Here is a 25,758-nt window from a genome sequence, read left to right on the forward strand (position 1 = left end):
CCTTCTGGTTTCTGAGCCTTTAGGGTGCATGCATGTCACATTTTCAAGCTTTTCTCTGCCACCATGGAGGCTAGAAACTTACTTAAAAAAAAAAAAAGCTGAGATTCTGACGTAATCACTAGACTACAAGAGCTAGGACTTTCAGAAAAATATTAAATATCAAGATGCTCACAATACATCTGTGGCCGTTGGTAATACTGCCTATCTGTAGCGTGTCTAGCACAATGAAGCCATGCTCCATGACTGGAGCCTGTATACACTGTAGCAGCACAAATAGTAAATAACAATAATAATTAATAATAGACCTGGCTTCTCTAGGCTTTAGGCTAAACTTATACACCTCTATCCCGATATAACGCGGCCCAATATAACATGAATTTGGATATAACACGGTAAAGCAGCGCTCCGGGGGGGGGGGGGGGGGCTGAACACTCCAGTGGATCAAAGCAAGTTCGATATAACGCGGTTTCACCTATCACGCGGTAAGATTTTTTGGCTCCCGAGGACAGCATTATATCGAGGTAGAGGTGTATACACAAGCAAGCATCTGTTGTAAAAAAAACCAAGAACCTTTCTCTTATTGATATGGAAAGTATTAGGAAAGAAATTGGTCTTTAAAATAGTGATTGATCCGAACTGTTAATAGCTCGGTCTGAATGTAAAATACTTTATCCTGCTACGGTGATCTGAACACAAAGTGAATTGGAGTTTTGATAGATTAGAATCTTGTTGATTTATGCTTTTGTAGAACTTTGGCTCTCAGAATTAAAGGTCCAGAATTTGAGTTAATGAATTGCAGAATATAAAGAGAAGTTAACTTGGGGCCTGATCCAAAGCCCATTGAAGTAAATGGAAAGATTCCTAATTGTGCCCCATTGTACGGTCAGTATTTTAAAGGCACTTACAAATAGCCCCAGACTACTCAATGTAAGGATTGCAGAATCAGCTCTTGGTGTGGAATGTATCCTTATTTTCCTAATTAATCACTTAAAACATTAATAATTTACATTTACAGAGAGGAAAAATAGACTCTCTCTATGGTACAGGTACTTTTGGGTATAAAATAAAGGCCATCCCTTGTCAGAAGAACCAGATGAGCTGTATGATATTTGTGATCGGTTAGGATTGCAGGATCAAGGCCTTAAGCCGATGCAGCTGTCAAAATACTGCTATTGCAAAGATTTCAAATGTGCTTAACTTTAAGCATGTGAGTAATCCCCTTGAAAACAACCAGACTACTCATAGTGCATAAAGTAAAGCAGGTATGTAAGTGCAGGACGGGTTTTTAATAAAGGAACCACTTCACTCTGTATCGAAATGCAGCAGCCTCTGGAGAGAATGATGATAGATGTCTTCTTAGAGCACATAGTGACATTACAAAACAATTGAAAAACACAAAGCAAAGAGTAATTTCTCCAGATGATGCTGCTTGGTGAGTTTTAGGTAGGCAGAATTTAATTAGCCAATCTGAATTTAACTAGGACACTGAGATTCAGGGCCCTACTCTTGTGAAAAGTGCCATGAGATTTCTAAATGACAACATGTAGCCCGGAAACCAGCTTTATGCCTCATCTAAAAGAATGATGCACAGAAACAATTTAAAAGATTAGGTTGTCACGGAGAGTATCATTTTATTCCTGAACCATAAAAGCTTCTCATCCAAGTGTTCTCAGCACATTTGCTGACCATGTTGTCAAAAAAACAAAAAAGAGTTTCTCCATCATTTTCTATTAACTTTCATGCATCCTTTGTGGCAATTTAATCTTTCATTTGAGGATTCCTTAGGACGAAACGTCTATGCCTCCTCTGTTGCAGGATTTTTCTGGGTATATTTCAAAGAAACATTTAAAATCTCACTCATGCAGACCTGCTGCATGTCTCACTAACTGTTAGGGAGACAGCAACTCCCTTATTTGGGGGAATCTTTCTAGAGCCGTTTCTTTTAGACACTGTGGAGGTTTCCCTGCGACAGTTAACATCTATTCTCCCCTGATGCAGGTAGCCCCAGACTGGCATGGTCAAAAAGCTCCCAGCAGGGCAGCTGATAGTTCTTGTAGAGAAAGCACACGACATAAATGCTAAAATGCATAATAGCGGCGACATCGGTTTCTTTCCGTGTATCCTGCAACCACTTCAGATTCCCTGCTGGCCCCAGAGCCACCGCTTGGGGGCTGAGGGTTGATCGTCCAGCAGCAGCAGCAGCAGGAGGAGTTTACAAACACTGCATACTTCCTGGGGCTGGAGCGAGGGGCTGTGAGTGCTCCAAGCAGATCAGAGAGGGTGTGCCTTGGCTCTTAGCCGTGCGTTATCAGTGCACAGCCGGAGTCCCTCGGGAGTTGTTGGGTGGGAGGGAACAGGATATCCTGCACTTTCCACCTCGCTTCGGAGTTGTGCAGAAAAACATCAGCTTCTTTCCTGTGTGTGCAGGATTTGGCAGCCCTTCGTGTGAGTCTGGAGCATTCATGCCACGTTCAGGGTTAGCAGCGCACTGTTATCTGTGTGTCTCTGAGGGACATGGTGCGTAGCAGGGACCCCAAACAAGGGTCACTAGGCACAGTAACACAGTAGGACACTGTGTGGGATGTTGTGGGAGTCATTACTTTAGCACAGTCAGTGTGGTCTATTACATTAAATCTAGTTAAGGGCTGATATAGTCTAGTTAAGGTTTCTGATGGAGATCAGCTAGGACAACTCTGAGAGGCCCCTCCAACTGTGCGAGGCAGTGGGGCATTTGGGTCTGAAACGACAGGTGTCTCTTATAATGAGGATGATTGAAAGAGGTGCAGATCAGGTTTGGTTCTGGGGATGGCAAAGGGGGACTGAACCCCCCTGGGGAGCTGCCAGGGATATTTTTGGTGTAGTGCCAGTATTAGTTTTCCTCTCATCTGTGTTTCTCTGCCTTGTTCATATTCGGTCCTCTTTCTCTGGCTTTCCCACTCTTTTACATAGGTGAGTGTCTCCTGTGTCTCTTTGTAGCTCATGTGCAGGTTGAACGCCACAGATCAGTTTTGTCCCAAACCGCCTCCTTTTCCTTAGTTGGTGCTTGTTTATTCAGTACAAACATCATTGAACAAACTTGGCATTGCATACTGTGTTTAACCGTTGGGTAAATATTTATCCAAGTAGAAGCTTCCAACATTTCCAGATTTATTGCTAGGTTTTGCTTTTTGGATATTGGCGAGTCCTTCACTTTGGATCTATTATCAGGAAATTTTTAAAACTTCTCCCTCTTGTGAGGATGAATTTTGCTGCATGTGTTTCAAGGAGACGTTTAAAATCTCATTGCTTGACATCTCTGCTGGCCTCATTGAGGAGTTGTGTCCATCAGAAGCATGGCCAAAGGTTATTATGCTGTGCCTGGCAAACAGGACAATGCTGCTCCTTACAGAATACAGTCAAGTTACTAAACATATTGCTGTACCAGGTAATGTTCTGGCTAGGCGTTAACTCACACAAGACTGTTGGTGCACTCTGCAGAACAATGTGTTCCCTGCTATTTTTCAATCTCTTACATTCTGGCTTTGCATTGTCTATTGTTTATTCAGATTACACTCAACCAAAAGGCACGGTTAATGTGATTGGACTGTAAAGTATGTTCATGTATTTGCAAGAGCATAGCAATACCAGTGCCTCTCAATTATACATTGCAATTGAAATATTAGCAGCTGGAGTATGTTTTTTTTAAATGTGAATATTAATACCCATGAATGATGCGACATTGACAGCTCTGGAGACTAGAGTTTCAGTGCTCAAGGGATGCAGAATCAGGTCCTCAACTGCAAATTCACCAATGAGTATAAATGACTCCTAGACAGTTTTGTATCCAAGGTTTAAACACGTGGTTGTTTCAGAGATTTCATGCTGATATTTTCCTTCTGTCTCTGTATACTGGTCTTTATTGGTCTCTCTGTGATGGTGCCCCATGGGTCCAGGATTTACAAGACACTGCTGTAGCAATCCCAAGGGTGGAGCATGACTATCTCCAGGCTGTCCAGTAGACATAAATGCATTAAAAAGTACATCCTCTGTGGCTAGCCCCCTCTCCCCATTCTAATTCCTTCCTTCTACCCGGTGGTAGAATCGTTTTCATGTGCACGTTGAATCCCCTAATCTATTGTTAGGCATTTTTATTGTGGTTTTCAATTCTAAAGCAGAACCAGAGTCTTCTCTTATTACCACTTTTCATTCCAAGTGCAGGGCTTCAAATATATAGACACATAGCACAGTCTAGGGGCAGAGAGAAAGAATGACCACAGGTGACAGATGGTAGTAACGTTGCTTACTGCAATACTGGAAGGTGCACTTAGCTACTACAGTGATGAGGGCAGTATATGAACCTGTTTAGAATTGATTTACTTGTGGCACCTTAGAGACTAACAAATTTATTAGAGCATACGCTTTCGTGGACTACAGCCCACTTCTTCGGATGCATCCGAAGAAGTGGGCTGTAGTCCACGAAAACTTATGCTCTAATAAATTTGTTAGTCTCTAAGGTGCCACAAGTACTCCTGTTCTTTTTGCGGATACAGACTAACACGGCTGCTACTCTGAAACCTAGAATTGATTTGTTACTTAGTTCTGCTTTCCATGAATAGCTACTTCAGCTTGTGAAATACTAAAAAGAACAATCATTATAGCAAGGATGCATTGATCTTTTTGAGTCATTCCACCTCTAGACACAGGCTGGGGACTGAACACTGATCACATTTACCCTGGAAAGAAGATAGTATTCCAAAATCTTCCCCACTCTGCCTGATTTTGTGCTCACTTACACAAGTTTTCCAACAGTGCAGTTACTCATATACCCTGGTGTGAGATGAAACAGTCCCTCTGTTGCTAAAACCTCTTACAAGTGCCATCTTTGCTTGAGGTGCCGCTGCCTATACATCTGGGGTTTTGCCATGACCATGTATTCTTCTTGACTCTGAAATACCTATGAATACATGGTTCATTGAGGGGCTACAGAGGTTGTTTTATACAGGTGGCAATGGTTTAATCCCTGCTTTGGTGACTAATGCAGAATGCTAGTTTATGAGTCTTCTCCTGCTAAACACTGACACACTTTTTAAGCAAAACCAGTGAGGTAGGGAGTGGCAGTTATCAGGGACAGCTGGAGCCTGTGATAGGTGCTCTTCAGCCCTACTTGTTTTCTGGTTGGAGTGAAGCAGAACAATTGCAGTAAGAGACCCTCATAGCACAACCAGCTTATACATTTGTGACAATATTATAACAGTTCAAAGTGAGGGGCACATGCTAATCCAGAGGTTTTTTTTTATTAAGAAAGTGCATTATAATGTTCAATTATTTCATAGTTGACCTATAAGGACATTTTAATTCTATTTTGAAACCACATGGCAATTGTTTATTTTGTGTGTCTTTCAGATAGATGGTCCACAAAGACTATCCTGAATACAGAATAACCTGAAAGGACCCATTATGGCTTGTGCTGTCGTGCAGTTTTTACTGAAAACTCAAAGCTTTAGGTTCCGGTGGACTCCCTTGACCGCATCCTTCCAATTCTCTAAAAAAGGCTACAGGGTATTGGCCCCTCAGAATTTTTTAAACTATGAATCCTTAAAAACACAGTACAAACCAGAGGTGCCAGAATACTTCAATTTTGCAACTGATGTGCTGGACAAATGGACTGAAATGGAAAAGGTAACATTCCTTTAACTTCCTTATGCTAAGAGAAGACCTCCTGTCAACATAGTGCTGTCCACATCATGGGATAGGTCGGTATAACTGCATCGCTCAGGAATCCACACCCCTGAGCGACATAGTTATACTAATATAAGTTGGTAGTGTAAACCAAGCCCTAACCTCTCTGTGCCTCAATTCCCTTCTGCAAATTTCACTTGCTACCCTTCATCTGTCGTATCTACTTAGAATGTAAACTCTTCAAGTCAGGAATTATCTCTGTGTGTATGTACAAAACCTAGCACAGAAGGACCTCAGTCTGGATTGGGGACATGACTATAATATAAATACTAGTAATAGGTAGAAGAGATGCCGGATTAGACCCATAGACAAATCACAAATTCTCTGTGTCTCAGTCTTTCTGTCGGAAAAATGGGGGTGATAAAATTTATGGGGGTGAATCATCACTATTGCATAATATGAGGTTATCATTCTTGGAAAGTAAAGACAACTTTTCACAGGATGCAAGCAAAATTTTTCAAGAATCAACATCTGAAGAAAAGGTCTGTGGCCAAGGAAGGAGGCGCAGGATTTCTCCTTAAAATGCACAAATAAAAATCTACTCACCTTGTACCAATGCCTGACAATTACACATTATATTACTTTAAATGGAAATTGTTCTTAGTATGTACAGATCTCTGCCACTCCAGTGAAGATCTCAGCTAGCACGCTAGGCATAACCTATACTCTATTTCACTAGGAGGGTGGTGAAGCACTGGAATGCGTTACCTATGGAGGTGGTGGAGTCTCCTTCCTTGGAGGTTTTTAAGGCCCGGCTTGACAAAGCCCTGGCTGGGATGATTTAGTTGGGAATTGGTCCTGCTTTGAGCAGGGGGTTGGACTAGATGACCTCTTGAGGTTCCTTCCAACCCTGATATTCTATTATTCTAAATAACACTTGGTCCCTCGATAGCAAGTTTTAGCCAAGGATTTCAATGCATCTTACAAGCATCAGTTAATTTATCCACACAACACCCCAACACACACAGTAACCTCTGCTGACAAATGGAGAATCAGACTCAGAGAGGTTTAGATCTGCATTTTCAAAAGGAGTTTATGATTTTGGGTGTTTAGATTTTTGGACCTTTGGTTTAATTTAAAGAAGTGCTGAGCACCCCCCACTGCAGTTGAAGTCAGTATGAGCTGCGGGTATTCCACCCGTCTGAAACCCAGGCTGTAGGTATCTATCTGGGTACAACCCCCCAAACATTGAGGCATCCAAAATTACAGGCCACTCTGGAAAATATAGGCATGGCCAGAACCAAAGTGACCCTCAGTTTTCTGCACTAGCCATTGTGCAGCATTTTCTCATTATCTAATGTGTTAGCTTCAGGAAAGGAACTTGACATCTATAGACTATTCTAAATCTGGGGTGAAATCCCAGCTCCATTGAAGTCAATGGCAAAACTCTACAGATTTCAGTGGGGTGAGGATTTCTGCCTTTGTGTATAAGAAATGAACATTCCTCTGTCTTGGAAAGTTGGACTTGAGGGACGGTTACATGCATATCAAGCTAAGCACTTACAACATGCTGTGTCGTTCATTAGGGAGGAAAGAGGCCTACAAGGCTAGCCCTGTGGTGGGTAAACGATAAAGGCGATGAGGTGAGGTGGAACTTTGAGGAGCTTGGATTCCGCTCCAGAAAAGTGGCCAATGTCCTCTCTGAGGTATGTGGTCTGCAGAAAGGAGACAGAGTTATGCTGATTCTACCCCGGATACCAGAATGGTGGCTAGTAAATGTGGCTTGTATGCGAACAGGTTAGTAAAAATAATAGGAGTTATGAATGAAATCATCAATAATCAGTAATTAATGAGGTCAAAACTACAAACACATCCATGATGAGAAACACCAATGCTGTACAGCTAAAAAATGCTTGTAACATCAAGATCTGTCTTCATTTGTACTATTGGATTTTCAGGCATACTTTACTTCTCCCATTAATAAAAGCCTACTATCCTATGTGCCTGTATCACTGTCCACTGATCATGACAAACTGCAAATGTACCCATCATATGCTCGCAAGAGCAATAGCACACATTTATATTTGTCTGTCTGGCCAAGTTTTTGCCACAGGGTTTGTTAAATATTTAGGCTTTTCTAAGTCTGAATATTTAATAAAACCCAAAGTATCTCAGTGCCACATGGACATTAATAACTTATCCTCACAACACCCCTGTGAGGCAGAGGAATATTATCCATATTTTACAGATGGGGAAGTGAGAAACAGAGAGTTTAATTATTTCAGTGGGAGGCATGGGTGCTCAGAAAATCAGGCCCTAAGTGACTTGCCTAAGGTCACAGAGGAAATCTGTGCTAGAACTGAGGCCTTGTCTACACTACAGGGGAAATTCAATTTAAGTTACGCAATTTAAGTTATGTGAATAGTGTAACTTCGTCTGCAGTTGATTTAGCGGGTCTTCACTAGACCCGCTAAATCAACCACCGATGCATCGATTGCCACTCGTTGATCCCCCAGTAAGTGTAGACAAGCCCGTCGGCTCTCCTGAGTCCAAGCCCAGACCATTATCCACAAGTCCGTCCTCCCTCTCTAGTATAACCAATCATATATCTAATAATCTATCTATATATATAACTGCATATAGACACAGTCTGCTGGTAGAATAGGGTCTTTTATATAGGGCTTTTCTCTATGTTGCTAATTGGCTCCCATAGTAAAACATATGAGATATATGATGAAGAATAGGAATGGAAGGAAGATACTGTTTGAAGGAAGAAGGTGAAGCTATCAAACTCCTAAGAGACAGTAACCCATCGACTCTTATTAATAAATATTCAACCCATCCAGGGGTGAAAGTAACTTTAAGGACTTACCGGTACTCTGGAGTCCTGAGCAGGGGGCATAGCCTCAATCGGAAGAGACGTGGCCTCAACCAGAAGAGGCGGGGCCTTTAAATTCCCGGGGCCCTTTAAATCAAGATTTAAAGGCTCCGGGGCTCCGGCTGCAGCTGAGTCTTTAAATCACCCCCGGAGCTCCCAGATGCAGAGGCGGCTGGCAACTCCAGGGCTCAGGGGTGATTTAAAGGGCCCAGGGCTCCTGCCACTACCACAGGGGAGCTCCGGGCCCTTTAAATTACCATGGGAACCCTGCCGCCACTACCCCAGGGCTCCGGCAGCAGGGCTCGGGCAGCGCTTTAAAGGGCCCAGGGCTCCCCGCAGGGGCTGGAGCCCCTGGCCCTTTAAATCACCGCCTGAGCCGTGGCGCCGCTATCCTGGGGCTCCGGCAATGGGGCTCGGGTGGTGCTTTAAAGGTCCTGGGGCTCCGCCGCTGCGGGGAGCCCCGGGCCCTTTAAAGTGCTGCCCGAGTCCCGCTGCCAGAGCTCCGGGGTAGCAGTGGCAGGGCTTGGGCGGTGATTTGAAGGGCCTGGACTCCCCGCAGCGGCAGAGCCCCTGGCCCTTTAGGGTGCCGCCCGAGCACCGCTGCGCCGCCAAGGCTCCTGCAGTGATTTAAAGGGCCCAGGGCTCCCCGCAGCGGCCAGAGCCCCGGGCCCTTTAAATCACCACTGTAGCCCTGCCGCCGCTACCCCAGGGCTCTGGCAGCGGGGCTCAGGAGGCAATTTCAAGGGCCCAGAGCTCCAGTCGCTGCGGGGAGCCCCGGGCCCTTTAAATCACCAGCAGGTCTGGTCCATCACAGCCTACTGGCTCTTGCCGGTACGCCGTACCGGGCCGTACCAGCTTACTTTCACCTCTGAACCCATCATTCTTACAAGTCTATCACTTCCATATGAGGGAAATCTTTCTATTACTAGTTTCTCTTATCCCACTATGCTAAAGACATTTTGTGTGATAGTACTTGCTAATTTATATTGATCCTAATTTATAATTCAGTCTGTGAAAAAGCAATATATGTACAAACACAGAACCAAATCCTATTCACAGCCATAACTTCTGAAGCTAGTGGATCTGTTAGTAAGAGTGAGGTGGGAAGAATTTAGTTAATAGATTTGTACAATCCTATTATTAAATTTTAAAGCTGGCTCCTCCTTTAGGAACTATCCTTATTCCTGGGACAACACAGTTGACAGCAAAAGATATTCTCCATAGAGTACAAACATCAAAGGCAAAGTGTATTATCACTGATGATGTTTTGGCACCAGCTGTAGATTGCATTGTGTCCGAATGCCAGTCTTTGAAATTCAAGCTAATTGTGTCAGAGGACCAGAGGGAAGGATGGCTGAACTTTAAAGACCTATTTACGTGAGTAGCTGCCACTGTCAAAGTGCTGCAGTAACATGAAAGAAAAGCCTGGTGGCTGGTTTGTTAATGTTGAATATGGTGAAATATTTTCATCTCTTTAGAAGGAGGAGAAATTAACATTGGAAAAAAATACCAATGAGCATGTAATTCTATTGACTGTTAGGAACCAGAAATAGGCCAGTGCCCGTTTTGTTTGTATTTAGTGTGTATGAACTAGTATTTAACCACAAAATACATGTTCAGGCAGCATTTCCTCAGGGGTGGAACACCCCCCATGGAGGATGCAAGGGACTAGCTGGGGGTTGTTGGCAAAGAACATTGTTTTCCCCATGCTGTCCTGCTAACATAGTGGGGCTAAAATGGGGGCACGATTGGTTTTATTTTCCTAAAAGCGGGAGCATTGCCAGCTTTTTTGCCGCCCTAGGCGGTGGAAGGTCCCGCCCCTGAAATCCCGCCCCCGACAGAGGCGGCGGAAGGTCCCGCCCCCGAAATACCGACGACGACTGGGGCGGCCAAAGATCCGGCCGCCGCGGTCACCGCCCTCCAAATGTTAGCGCCCTAGGCGACCGCTTAGGTCACCTAATGGGTTCCGCTGGCCCTGCCTAAAAGGGTGGGGCTCAGTTATTAAAGGCTTGGGACAAATAACATTGATTCCATGGTCCCAGTTCACAAAGGTGTGAACATACTGATCAAAGGCTCACACTCAGTTCTTCATAATTAGGCTAACGCTTTCCCTGGTATAACTCACTGCCCCAGCTCAGCTGTGCTTACTGGTGTTGTGGGTGGGTGGAGCCAAGGTACTCTCCCACTTATTTCCTTGGCATATGGCCAGGCTCTCTACTGGGTGTGTGATCCCCAGTTTGCGGACACATAATCGCGTTAGCTTTCATCAAGCTAGAGTGCTAAAAATAGAATGCAGCCACTGAGGCACAAGCGGTGAGATGGGCTAGCTATCCCAAATAAGTGCCCATCAGAAACCTTAGACACATACTCAGGGGCAGGGCAGCTAGCCTAAAATTCTATTTTTAATGCACAGAGCTGGGAATCACACCCCTAATTCCAAATGTAGACATCCCTTTTAGTTGATTACTATCACAAGATTTTCTTTTAATGTTAAATTTTAAATGCAGATGGTGAGAGAAAGAAAAAAAGGGGAAAACTGAAATGTAAAGTTTGCAGTTTGTTTGTTTTTTAAGCCAGATCTCATGCCATCTGACCTGTTAATAGGCAGCCAAGTTCTGCGCATTATCCTTGATATGTAGTCACACTTCTCTAAAGATAAACCTGGGAAAAAGCTACTCCCTTCAGTTCAGATAAGCACTGTCTCTTGTAACTCTGCAAGGGTTATTTTATTTGAACATCATCTGGGATCCATAAGTTATATTTTTTTACTTACTTTATTCACCATCTTGTATTTTTTAAAGAAACGCTAATGCTGATCATAGCTGTGTGACCACGAGGAATCAAGATCCAATGACCATCTTTTTTACCAGTGGAACAACAGGGTCTCCAAAAATGACTGAACATTCCCACAGTAGTTATGGCATTGGACTGACTGTAAATGGAAGGTATGGATCATAACTGCTTTAAACCACATGGGTATTTCTTCAAAATGGTCACACGGCAGAAGTGAAGGAAGCATAGCACTTCACTAATATCTCTCTGTTTCAATAGCTTGGAAAATATCAAAATTCCATTTAATTCATGACAAGATTATTGTTCCAGGAGACAAGAATTAATATGAGTAATTCCACTAGCCAGTTATGGTTACCTTGAATCAGAGCACTGGTATGTAGTTACTTTTCTTATCTTAAAAAAAAAAAAATCCAAAACTATCTATTAAGAAGGGAACCAACCTCTCCTACTGAATCTTCAAAGAAGATCAGGTGATTTATAAACCATCTGCAAGGACCTTTATAAAGAGAGAAAGTTTGTGGTTTTATAAGGTTTATAAAGGCATGGGTTTATCACAGCATATGTGAAATGCACAGAACATCTCCCACAAAAACAAAATAACTTTATGAAAGCTCAGATTTGCAAATGGGATATTTTACCTTGGGAAAATAACATTGATACTGTAGTACATTCCACTATGACTGGCAAGTAATCATAGATAAGAGAACACCAAATAAAAGTAAAGTAAAATGAGAAACTCTTACCCCCTGAAAAACAAACTGAACAAAATCCCCTACAAATTCACAAATATGAATTCAAGATGCTCTGTTTTGAGACATCATAAGCCTTTGTACTGGTACAATATTTTAATGAAAAAATGCAAAGCTAATCTATAATAATGACACAGTGGCCATGTTTGGTGGCTTACTCTTGTTTGGGGTTTCAGCTGTTCGCTAATCTCAATTAAGACAAGATAGTGACTGTTTGTCCCAGTAATATTTTTGCTGTTATCATTTTTATATGTATTCTGTTTAAAAAAATTGTTCACAGATTTTTCTTTACCAGGTACTGGCTGGATTTAACCTCCTCCGACATACTCTGGAATACATCAGACACAGGCTGGGCAAAGTCAGCTTGGAGTAGCATTTTTGCACCATGGATTCAGGGGGCATGTGTGTTTGTACATAGCATGCCACGTTTTGACCCAACCACTGTCCTAGATGTAAGTTACAAGAACAATGGCATTTTCCTAACAGCATGGTTTTCCTCCCTTGCTGCTCTTGCCCAGATGTTCACCTCTCCCACTGCATAGCAGACAACATGCTCCTTGGCTGCCGCTCTTCACCGAAGAGGTCACCAATCACATTTTAGAAGTGATATATATTTATATAGGTCCTGATTCAACATATTGCTTAAGCACCCGTTTACCTTCAATTAGGTGCGTGAATCACATTGGCATCAAAGGTAAGCATGTGCGTAAGTGCTTTGCTGAGCAGACCTTATAGTTAGGGCTTCTGATTTGAGGTTTTCACCAATAAACAGAGATAAAACACCCCCAATTTAAAAATAAAAGAAAGAACAAGATATCAGTGTTTATCCAGTAAACACCAGAAAAACCCTGGAAATGCTTACTTGTAACTAAGCGCTTATCTATTTGGAGCAGTCATGTGACTATGGGGATGTGATTTCTAAAGCGCGCTAACATATTGTGCAAACACTTGTCAGGGATGGTCTAGATAATACTTAGTCCTGCCTTGAGTACAGGAGACTGGACTAGATGATCTCTCGAGGTCCCTTCCAGTTCTATGATTCTATGATTAATTGGTCTGTATAGACCCTGCTGGTGCACACAAAAGGTTCCTTAGTGCATGTTAATGTAGTGCCGTTTGAAACAGTACTATGTTAAAGTGCATTAGGGAACATTACAAAGGCCTGGTCCCCACTAAGTCCCCAAATCGGACTAAGGTACGCAAATTCAGCTACGTTAATAATGTAGCTGAATTCGAAGTACCTTAGTCCGAACTTACTGCGGTCCAGACGCGGCAGGAAGTCTCCCCCCGTCGATGCCGCGTACTCCTCTCGGCGAGCTGGAGTACCGGCGCCGACTGTGAGCACTTCCGGGATCGATCCCAGAACATCGATGGCGTGCCGCCGGACCAGCCGGTAAGTGAAGACTAGGCCAAAGAGATTACTCATTACGGTCTATACTGCTATACTGAGCAGAGCCCATGACATTTTTATTTGTTATCATTTTTTGATTTATTTTTGGGGGATTTTCTTTTCTTTTGTTTGATTATGGGAGGCCTGGGAGGGGTGGGGGGCTGGGTCCTCCCTCTGGGATGGGAGGTCCAGGCGGTGTCAGATCTTTCCCCCAGGGGGTCGGAGGCTGTGAGGGGTGTTGCAGAGAGAACTCACCCTGTACTCACCCTGCAGTAGGAGCCTCTCTCCCACAGGCCTGGGCCCAGCTCCCTGCTCTGTGCATTGCAAGCTGGTGCACAGAGGTTACAGCGCCACTCAGGTTTGGCTCAGACACCCCTTTGTCATGACAGGGAGACTGCCAGCCAAATTTGAGAGAGGGGTGCTGCAATCCAACATGCCAGGTCACAATGCCACTTACTCAAATTTGGCCTGTCTCCCCCATGTCATGTTGGAAGGGCAAATGGGCCAAACCTGAGTGGTGCTGTGACCCTGTGCTCCAGGTTGCAATGCTCCAAGCAGGGAGCTAGGCCCAGCCCCATGGACAGAAGTCGCAGGAGTAAATACAGTATGCTGTTTTTAAAATTTTTGTTGTTTTACATTTGAAAAAATATGGGGCTCTAACACTGAGTAATGTACATAACATACATTACTCATTACAATATATACAAAGAGAAAGCCCCAAGACCCCTGATTTTTGAATATCTACAGAAAACTCAAAAATTGCTAAAAATAAACCCTGAAAAATGAAATAAATAATCCCCCAAAACAAAACCCTAGTTACAGTGCATGATTCTGCAAACATTTACTGTTCGTCATAAAGTGAAGCGTACACACACAAGCATTTGCAGGACTGGAACCATAGTTTGTAAAGCACTTTAGGATCCTCTGCAGTGTTATTATTACACAGTGAACAACAGTAGTGGATACATGAGCATCTTGTATGGCATTTCAATCATGAACTGTAAATATTTCAACACTGAAGAGTGGAGATGATACAAGACTGAGTTTTTTAACCTTATAAATTGGCATTGGTATTATATTTTATAATATCCTGCACATACAACTTTGGATGCTATGAGAAACAGCCAAGCATCATTCATTTCATATGGGATATTCCACATCCCTACTACTATGGTCTCCTTACTGAAGCTGCACTTATAAGGTAGTGTCCTTAACATTGCATATCCTTTTGTTAATCTGATTGCTGGAAAACACTAGCTAGCGTCAGAATATTTGGGGAATGTTTTACAGATGATACTTTTGGTTCCAATTGTTTTCTGAGTAATAAGAGCTGTAACTGTAAGGAAATGCTTTGAGAATGCAAACCCTTCTGTGACAAGACGCTTGGAATGTGATGCTAACTATAAAAGCTATTTAAAGACGAAAAAGTATTTAGGACTTCAACACTTGCTGTATTTTCAAGGCTAGTCAACATAATGTTCATGTGTTTCATAAATTGGTTGGCGCTATTACATTCATAAATACATAAATATCTTACATTTAGGTTTCCTTGGGAGTAAAATAACTGTGGGAAGCATTGTTATTTTTGGTTGCAACATTTAGACAGTTTTTATTTTAAATTCTTTAGACTCTGTCCAGATTTCCCATCACAACCTTCTGTTCTGCTCCAACTGCTTATCGACTGCTTGTGCAGCATAATCTGACCAGGTAAACGATGATCAAAATATTTTATCATATTAGATCATCATATTTTACCAAAACAGTAGCCAAATTCTGCTTTTAGTTTGGTTAAGTTACTCAAGGTTTACAATGGTACAACAGAAATTTTGCTGTGTATTTCTCGATGTCTTGAATTTTATGTATTAGAAATAAAGTCAGAGTACCATAATATGAGACATGGGGATAATATAACTCCCACAAATTTAGCAAGTTACAGTGAAATGGAGTAAGACTTTCAAAAGCAGTTTAGCAGCACTGACAGTACTTTGAGTTTTAGTATTGGAAATATACTTTTATAATCAGATCTTAAGCTTTGTTTTATAGTCCGAGTTTACAGGAAGACCACTTTGATAGGGCAAATCAAAATATTTTCCCCCATTACTGGTGTTCCTGGAATACAATAACTACAAGAGTATGTTTGTATCAAATTGGTTTGACTGAAATGTACAAGGATTGGTGATTATGACAATGCTACTACGGCATGAATAAGCTTTTGATAAAATCATTAGGGCTCAATGCCAATACTCTTCTGTATTTTAAGATCCTATTGAAAGCTTAGAGTAAGAGACTATTTTACCTTTAACATCTTGTAAAATATGGAACTTGCAGTTTTACGTGCATTCTTTCACAATGTGCCAAATTTATCTTCAGTTTAACTTCATGCAATTACATTAAAATGAACTGGGCTCAATAAATATTTTATGTATATTCTGTAGGAAGGAGACATGATAAAGGGATACAATAGTGAATGGACAAAGAAGGTAGATCAGCCAATTCTAGTCACCCTTTCTAGAAATACAAGATCAAGAAGCCATTTCATGAAATTGGAAGGCAGCAAATTGAGATTCTGATCATGTCGGTGATTCCACACAGGTGCAGCACCGACATGGAGCCCGACTGACTTCAGAAGAGCTGTGTGTGGGTACAGGGGTCTGCGTACACAGAGCTCCAGTGAAGTCAGTGTGGCTCTGCATAGGCACAGGAGTCTGCTCATGTGGAGTCACTTGCAGGACTGGACCATTAAACCTAACAACAGGAACTACTTTTCATGCAGTGAACAATTAGCCTGTGGAACTCATTGCCACAAGGTATCATTGAGGCCAAGCGATGAAAAAAAGACTTTATATTGCTATGGATATGAGAGGCTCCACAGCTGCAGTAGTGAGGATTTAAAACACACACACAAACAAAAAACAAGAGTTCTGGAAGGATATAAACCCTCATGCTTCAGGGCATAAGCCAACTCAGCAACTCATGTCATTTAAGATCTGATTATCCCTCCCCCCTCAATTCCTCTACAGAATCAACTCCTTTTGACACATTTCTACTAAAAGAAGAGACACAAAGAATCTAATCTGCCTTTTATATGTATTTCCTTACTGTGGCAATTTTAACCCCTTTAAATACTTTATATGTATTTCCTTACTGTGGCAGTTTTAATCCTTTTTCTCTTTCATACAAAGCTATAAATTCAAGAGCCTGCAGCACTGTGTGAGTGCAGGGGAGCCAATCAACCCAGAAGTGATGGAGCAGTGGAAAAGGCAAACCGGGCTGGATATCTATGAAGGTTATGGCCAGACAGAAACGGTACAGTCAGATGCTTTAAAAAACACAGAAGTAAATTCCATTCAGACTGCTAAGAAAATACGTTTAAAAAAATAATATACAGTCATGTCATCTTTCAGAGAGAAAAATCAATTGTAATATTAAATGATGATGGAAAGATCTAGTTTTAATAAGTCACCCAGAAAATTAAGGCCTTTATCAGAAGCCCATTTAAGTCAGTGGAAGAACTCCCACTCCAGTGGGCTTTGGATTGGGACTTAATACTTCTGTGTTTTTTAAAGCATATTCCTCTTTATCACAGGTGAAATTCTGCCTTTGTTAAAGATTTACGTTCACAACTCACATTCACTTCAATTGGAGCTATAAGCACAATTCTGAGGGCAGAATTTGGTCCCTAGAAGTTTACTCAGTGAATGTATGATTATAATGAAGCATTCATTGTTGTTTCTCAGAGAGGTTGCTATATACTGTAACTTTATTTGCCAGACTAGTTGAGTATATTAAATATAAATTAAAAACTCAATACATGAGATTGCAGAGTTTACTTTTAAAAACTTTTTGGTGTAGGTGCTGGTTTGCGGAACTTTCAAGGGAATGAAAATTAAACCAGGTTCAATGGGAATGCCGTCTCCAGCATATGACGTTAAGGTATTGTGCAGCAGATCTGTAAGCCCTAGGGACCTTTTTCTCCAAGCAAGAAGGTACTGATTTCTCCTCAGGGAGGCTCAAGCAAGTTTAGGGTAGACAAAGAGAGGATTCCCCCCCCCCCCCCCCCCGCTGAATCATTTTTAGTTTAGCTCTCCAGAAAGTCAGAGTCCTCTTATGTTATACAAATTTTCATTAGATAGTTTGTGAAATTTCTTGCTTGGTCCCAGGTAGAGATAAGCCAATCAGTAGGGGAAACAAAAAACAAAAACAAGCCCAGGCTGCATTCAATAGTTACACCATAGGGAAGGATGATATGACAATGAATGAGAAACTCTCTCTAGAAAAATGCATATGATGATACATTGAACTATATATATATGTTATCTGAGTGATTGCACTACATCCCTACACCAGTGGTTCTCAACTAGGGGTATGCACCCCTGGAGGAAAGCAGAGGTCTTCTAGTGGATACATCAACCCATCTAGATATTTGCCTAGTTTTACAACAGGCTACGTAAAGGCACTAGCAAGGTCAGTACAAACTAAAGTTTCATACAATGACTTGTTTATACTGCTCTATATACTACACACTGAAATGTAAGTACAATATTTATATTCCAGTTGATTTATTTTATAGTTATATGGTAGAAATGAGAAAGTAAGGAATTTTTCAGGAAACAAAAGAAAAATCAGACTCCTGAAAGGGGACTACACCAGTAGTCTGGAAAGGTTGAGAGTCACTGCCCTACACCAGTCTCAGTGGAAGAGTTAGTTAGAGGATATTGGAAATCAGTATTGTCTACTCCTGACTTGCTAATGCAAGCAAGTCTTTGGGCAACTTTTTGCACTTCAGTTTTCCCGACCGCTCAATTGCTATATACCTTTTTGCTCAGTTGGGTGTTACTAAGCTTAATTAATGTTTGTATAGTGCTTTGGAATCTTCAGGTGAAAATTTATTCTTCTGTTTCATTTAGGAGGGGAAGCTTCTCTTGCTGGTTACAGTCACTTCTATTATTGACTTTTTAAACTCAGTATTTCCAAATAAATATGCAGGTTTTATTAGTTTAATGAAAATTATGGCTTAAATTAAACGCCAAGATAACACCACTGTGTATTTTGTTGGGGTTTAGATTATAGATAAACACGGCAATGCTCTGCCTCCTGGAGAAGAAGGAGATATCGCCATCAAAGCAAAACCTACGAGACCTTTTTGTCTTTTCACTCAATATATAGTAAGGAACTTCACAAATTTAAATTTCACACTTGTTAAATTCCTTATTTTTATATATGTGTAAAACACACAAAAATTATAAAATTCAATTACTATTCAGCCACTGAAACTAAACATTATTATTTGTATTGTGGTAACACCTAGAGATTCCATCCCCATTATGCACGGTGCTGTACTAACACATAACAGAATGATGATCCCCACCTCAAGGAGTTTACAATCTAAGTGTCTGCAAAGTCTCTTTAGCACAGACTATACCCCACAAGTTTACAAAGCTAGATACAACTAAATGGATAAATAATAGCAAAAGATGGAAACTAAGATGAATTGGCAAGGGAGATTCGTTTTCAGACCAGATTTTCACTAAAGTGAAAAGTTACAGAAAGGCTGTTACAGATGGCAGGTGCTGCAAACGTGAAGGCTGTCACACTAACAGAGCCCGCTCTCTAGAAAAAGTGAATATGATACATTATATGGTTGAAAGGAAAGTAATACTAGATAAGAAGCAATGTACATGTACTTCCTCTTTACTACTATTGCAGACTAAATTAAAGCTAACAAGACTTTTCATTTATTAAAACCAACTGTGACCATGCCATCCCAACAGTGCAATGAGGGAGGGACAGGAAATATCAATGTTTAAATTACCCCCTCTAGCCAATCCAGGAGTCAGTTTAGTTAGCGTTAGAGGGAGCTATATATATCCCCTTTCTTAGCTAGGATTGGTCAACCTAAAACACATCTTTTTTTGACAACTAGGGGGTGGAGGGAAAGGGAGGAGCAGAGACAAAAAGGAAAATAAGAGCTGGGCAATCTTCCCCCAAATAAACTTAATACTACATAACAGACATCTCAACCCATAATCCTCAAAGGTTCCTAATGTGGTGGGCCAAGATGCATATTTTGGGTAGTTCATTATGATTAAAAACACAAGTCTAAAACCTAGTCAAAGACATAACCCACAACAATTATATATTAACTCCACATCTGTTGAGTTTTGCTCTGCTTATTTCATACATTATAGGCTTTGTATTCAATCCAGAATTATGAATATGAACAATGTTTTCCATTCATGTTGTTCATATCTGCTGGTATTTTAATACGTATCACTATGATATGGACTACTCAGCAAAGCTGAATTTTTGCATGCTAAATTATGTTGTAATATAAATTAAATGCTGGAATAAAATGAGATCAGTTTCTTGCATACATTAGAGTATAATTTCTTTTATTTGCAGAAAGGTTAATGTTTGTCAAATACAATTTAATGTTTACTAGGATGATCCAGAGAGAACTGACTCAACATTACAAGGGAATTTCTATATCACTGGGGACAGGGGGATTGTAGATGAAGATGGATACTTCTGGTTTGTTGGAAGAGATGATGATGTCATCAATTCTGCTGGGTAAGAATTTATGTGTGCATTCATTACAATGTTAGGACTCAAATAATGCAGATGATGCCAACACACAGTTGTTTTATATGCAAACTTCGCCAACTAATAAATGTATATAACAATAAAAGACTTTACTTCATTTTAAAGATATCGTATTGGACCATTTGAAGTAGAAAGTGCACTGATAGAGCACCCAGCAGTAGTAGAATCAGCTGTTGTCAGCAGCCCAGATCCCATCAGAGGAGAGGTAAAGGACTTAAGATATCTTATGTGCTTGGACTTTTTATAGAAATAGGTATTTTAAAAAAAGCCTTAAACAGAATTCTGAGGCAGCTGGCTCCTCCAAACAATTGTTGAAACGTTCCATTCACATCAAAGCCCTCAGCAAATTCTTAATGTTCATCTAGACATAGGGGTGGCTGAAGTGGGGCCATCGCTGCATTGCAAAGTAACTGCAATCTTCACTACATGCCATATCTTCATTTGAGCAGCCATATTGCTTATGTAATTTTTCATCCTGGGACTTGTAGTCCCTATAGGTTGAAATTGCAAATTAAAGATAAGGATGGCTGCAATTTACTCCACTTCCTGCATATTACACCTATAAGCAGCTGCTGGACTCAAATTGTTAATGGGGCATTCACCTTGGTAAAGGTTTTTGTACCTGCACTGTAAATTAATTACTTTGTAATGTGTCAGCAAGTGAATTTTGTTAAACACTAAGACCTTGTACTGTATTATGTGCATTTTGTTTCATCAACATTTGATCTTTTAAGGTGGTGAAAGCCTTTGTTGTTTTGGCATCTGACTATGTTTCACATGAGCCAGAAAAACTGATTAAAGAGCTACAGGACCACGTTAAAAAGGTCACTGCTCCATACAAGTATCCAAGAAAGGTAAGTGCTTAACCATAAGTATTTTAGATAATTACATTACATTTAGTCAACAAGTGGCATAAGAGAACTTCCATGTACAAAAGCTTTATTATACCCCCCCTCCTCCATACAAATCATAAGCAGGCTTGACAGGTTTAGATTTCTATCAGTAAATGTCAGTAAACATTGATTTTACCGTATACATAAACCAAACAAAAAACATGTCCATTGAAAATAATCTAAATTTAAAGACCGGCAAAGAAAGAAAAATGCTGCTTGAGAACGAGTTTGATTTAAGCATATTTATTTTGTATATTTTGACATGTGTTGTTGACAGTTTGTTTTTAACAGTTATAAAGCTTAAACTTTTTGAATCTCAACATCTACTGTCATTAAATATTGTCCAACCCCTCCCATAATTTCCCACAGCTGTGAAAAATGTCAAAATAAAAATTAAAAGTTTAAAATCGATACTCTTCTGCCCTGTGAAAACTGAAATTGATAAACATTGAAAAAATGCTTAAAACTAAGCATTGATATATCAAAATGATAAAAATCACAAATCAAATTCTGCCATGATTAAAAATAAGAAGCTAACAGAGGACAGGTGAGTAAACATAATTATTCTAACATCTCCCATTTTCAATGTTTATTTTTAGCAAACATATGATATACCCTTTGTAGATGTTCATATACCAGAGTGACAAGGATAGTATAGAAATCCAGAAAAATGGATAGGAGAAAAGGGGAATTGAGAGCAGTAGGACACACAATCTGGAAAAAAATATACACTTACTTGGGAGCTGTGGTTCCAGTGTTGCCTGAGAATGGATTCCTATCTTAAATAGGTTCTCTTAAAATTATCCTTTCGTCTTCTCCAGACTCACAGGATTTCATTTTAGCTCTACTGTAAGGACCAATGGATATTTGAAATAGAAATCCTCGCTCTTTGCCCTCCCTGCTACATTTAATAGCAGGTCAACAGCAAATATGTTTGTTTGAATTTCATAGCTCTACCTATCTCCACTTTATATTAAAGAATTTATAGCAATGCTAAATTTGATTCTATGGTATAGAAATAGTGCATAGAAACCCTGTGCTGCAGACTCTAGAGTGTCTATAATAGGCTCTGGAGGAATATTTGCCATTCATATTATTAATCCTCTAATCCAGGGGTCGGCAACCTTTCAGAAGTGGTGTGCTGAGTCTTCATTTATTCACTCTGATTTAAAGTTTCGCGTGTAGGGTGACCAGATGACAAAGATGAAATATAAGGATGTAGGGGGAGAGGGGGGCAAAAAAAAAAAAAAGCAGCCAGCGTGCCCCCGCCAGGTGGTAGTGGCACAACCCCATCTCTACCCAACTCTTGGCTCCTACCCCCAATACACCCCCAGCCCCTCGCTCCCGGGCCCAGCCTGGGCTCCGAGCTGTGCAGTTGAGCTGCGCTCCGGGCCCCTCCTGCAGCTCCCGGCCCAGCCGCTCCTGGGCTCCGTTGCCCTGGCCCCGCAGCAGAGGCTGCTCCGCTCCACCATACCTGGGACACTCGCCCCCGCAGCCCCTCTCTGGCCGCGGCAAGCTTGGGGACCCACCCAGGCAGGGGGCGAACTAGGCAGCCGGGCCTGGTCCCTCCCAGTAGGAGTGTGTCCTTCCCATGCATGTCTCCGCCCCCTGCCTGCTCCACGCTGCCCCTGGACCCACTGCGCTGCCCAGGGGGCTGCAGGGCAGGAGCAGCCCCCGCACTGCCCTCCTGGCCCCGGCCCGTGTGCAAGCCTGGGAGGGAGGAGGAATGCCACGTGGTTGGGGAAAGAGGCGGGGATTTGGGGAGGGATCCAATGGGGGGGGAGGGGCTGGGGGGGATTTGGGGAGGGATCCAATGGAGGAAGGAGGGTGCGGAGTCGGGGCGGGGGGGTGCGAGAGCCCCTCCGGGCTCCACCTGTGAGCCGGAGCGGAGGGCAAAATTGCTTGTTTGTCCCGCGTCCCGACCAAACATCGGTCGGGACGCGGGACAAACAAGCAAATATCAGGACAGTCCGGATAAAATCAGGACGTCTGGTCACCCTATTCGCGTGCCATACATTTTAATGTTTTTAGAAGGTCTCTTTCTAGAAGTCTATAATATATAACTAAACTACTGTTGTATGTAAAGTAAATAAGGTTTTTAAAATGTTTAAGAAGCTTCATTTAAAATTGAATTAAAATGCAGAGCCCCCCAGATCGGTGGCCAGGACCCGGGCAGTGTGAGTGCCATTGAAAATCAGCTCGCGTGCCGCCTTTGGCACGCGTGCCATAGGTTGCCTACCCCTGCTCTGATGCATTTAGCCCACATGCATGTATTTTGATGTTTGCACTGAACGAATCTTACTTTTCCTGCAGGGTGCATAAGGCTCATCCTTTAGCATTTCTGTGGCATGGAAGGGGAAGAACAGTGAAAGCCAACATAGATTTGCAAAGACTCCTGGGTGGTGGCATTGCATGATCTGTCATAATACAGACTCCCCAACCACAGATCACCCTCAGGATAAGGTGGGCAGAAAAGCTGCAGAGGTTACTGAAACCTGAGGCTGAAAAGCAGCTACAGAATGGCCACACTAACACTCAGTGACTTGCAGTGGCTAGAAGGAGATCCTGTCCCAAAGAGCTTCCCAACAAAAAGTTTAGTTATTCTGGCTGGGTACAGAGAACAAAAATTGCTCCTCAAAGAGCAAATTACTAAACAAGGAACATTTATAGTAACAGTGTCAGAAAGATGCATAAACTAATTATTTCAAGATGCACTGAAATATAACCGGTTGATGTTTTATAACTATAAAGTCTACCAACTGTTAATCCAGTTTTGGAATTTCTTCAAAATTTTATGCAAACTATACATTTTATTATGGTGGAGAACCATCTAGCAAAATGTTTCCAGCATAAAGAATATGACATTGAGAAACTGAGGAACAGAATCTTTAAAAGTTTGACACTAAAGTTTCAGTACATCATGAACATCAGTTTATTTCTCATAGCGATGGGCCTACAAGATTTTTAAAAGATAAAGTCAAAGATTTTTAATAATCCAAAAATAATCTATTATTTATTCAAAAAGAATCTATTTTTCCTTTGCTAAACTTTCTGTTGCTGATACTTTTATCCATTTAAACTCCTTACAATAGATCTCATGGAAAATGTCTTCCTTTTCCATAACTGGATTGATTTAATGTCTTCCATGTCTGTACAAGAGAGCAAATATTGTACACATGAAGAGCAGATTATCTACCTCTTACTATATATTGTATTAGTTGTAATTTCTTCTCTTTTCCAATAGGTGGAGTTTGTTCAACAGTTGCCAAAGACAGTCAGTGGGAAGATCAGAAGAAATGAATTGCGCAAGCAGGAGTGGGGAAAAGCTTAGAATTATCTACTGTTTATTTTCCATAATTTGTTCTTCCAAAAATATTATATATTGCTGATATATGGTGCAATTTTTTGTTCTCTTGACCTACTATACATATTACAAATTTAGAGCATCATCGTGCATTGTATGCACAACTAAAACTTCACTGACCGTAGTGAAAATTTTGGCTATGCAAGCAATGCAGGGTTAGATCCTTGGGTGAGCATTCTTTCCCATTTGTTCTAGGCATAAAAAGCCTAAAAGCACTTTATCTCAGTTAAAAAAAAACTTAGTTTTGTTATTCTCACTCCAGTTGTCTAGTTATAAAAGCACACAGGAAAACAGTGTACATAGTAGTGAGCCCCAAACCCATGTTTCCAAAACTCACCCCTTAGCACTACTATGAACTAGCTATTAACTAGAAAAGCATGCTGGGAAATAGACATGCAAACAAAAACACCACTTTTTATTTCTATTGCATCTTCCAACTCAAAGGGCTTATTAAACACTGAAACTTGCTATTCAAGATAGTCCACATTTCCAGGCCAGGTCACTAAACATGTTGTTAAGTTCTGACAGGATGATACCAGGATCCATGATTGCATGTCTGGCCTAAATCCTACTCCTGTTTAAAAATTACCACCTATGGTAGTGGCTGGATATAAGAATTTAATAGCAAAGTTTGTGTGTTCGTGTGCATTTCAATATCCAAGATGCTTATTCAACAGCGTTCACATCCAAGCTCCTGGAGCACACAAATTTGAGTGTACTTTCCTGTATTCAGTTCCTCCTGTGTTCTGGGCAATCAAGTTGCAAGGCTTTCCTCAGTTTAAGTGTTAATATATTTATTAAAACAAAAATTTGTAAAGACAATTAACCCTCATAAGCAGTTTTCCATATCTGTTAGTTTTAAATAATACACATGCAATAAGCATCTGTACTCACTGCTTGCATACTCCTGGTTCACAGCTCTCAGATATTTTTTGGTTAATCCTTTCTACTACAACTGTTTCTCTTTCTATCACACATTTTTAATGCACCCATAACCCTGGTAAATTGGTAATCTAAGGCTTACACATAAATTTTCAAGTCAATGACTATGCTTTTGCTTCTCAGCATTCATATTTATGTTCACAGTAAGCAGTGGTTGGAACTGATATATAAAAATATTTTCCCTAAAATTTCCTTTTAGGGTAGGAAAATCTTCCCAAAATTGAGTTTTCACTTATGATAATCCTGGAATTTAAGTATTAATTTAGTGAAAGTGGGTGGATTTACAAGGTAGTCTCTGTTATTAAAAAGAACAGGAGTACTTGTGGCACCTTAGAGACTAACAAATTTATTAGAGCATAAGCTTTCGTGGACTACAGCTCACTTCTTCGGATGCAAGTGGGCTGTAGTCCACGAAAGCTTATGCTCTAATAAATTTGTTAGTCTCTAAGGTGCCACAAGTACTCCTGTTCTTTTTGCGGATACAGACT

The 25,758-nt window shown here is 41.1% G+C and overlaps 1 protein-coding gene across 8 annotated transcripts; it reads left to right on the forward strand.

Moving 5' to 3' along the window:
- Positions 1 to 2,251: 2,251 nt before the first annotated feature.
- On the forward strand, positions 2,252 to 25,642 carry ACSM3 (acyl-CoA synthetase medium chain family member 3). Of its 8 annotated transcripts, none has more exons than XM_024102290.3 (14): positions 2,252 to 2,517; positions 5,383 to 5,658; positions 7,245 to 7,455; positions 9,706 to 9,913; positions 11,338 to 11,481; positions 12,374 to 12,530; positions 15,096 to 15,175; positions 16,651 to 16,774; positions 17,321 to 17,401; positions 18,532 to 18,633; positions 19,911 to 20,038; positions 20,177 to 20,276; positions 20,806 to 20,925; positions 24,209 to 25,641. In XM_024102290.3, exons 2-14 carry the CDS (start codon positions 5,437 to 5,439, stop codon positions 24,293 to 24,295), a joined length of 1,764 nt encoding a protein of 587 aa, XP_023958058.1. In that variant the 5' UTR covers positions 2,252 to 2,517; positions 5,383 to 5,436; the 3' UTR covers positions 24,296 to 25,641. The 8 variants fall into 8 exon arrangements, with proteins under 8 accessions (XP_023958058.1, XP_023958055.1, XP_042709151.1 ...); XM_024102287.3 differs by having other exon boundaries at positions 2,252 to 2,476; XM_042853217.2 differs by having other exon boundaries at positions 2,252 to 2,476; positions 5,387 to 5,658.
- Positions 25,643 to 25,758: the final 116 nt, after the last annotated feature.

Source organism: Chrysemys picta, chromosome 10, assembly GCF_011386835.1.
Source record: "Chrysemys picta bellii isolate R12L10 chromosome 10, ASM1138683v2, whole genome shotgun sequence".
Taxonomy (NCBI): Eukaryota; Metazoa; Chordata; order Testudines; family Emydidae; genus Chrysemys; species Chrysemys picta.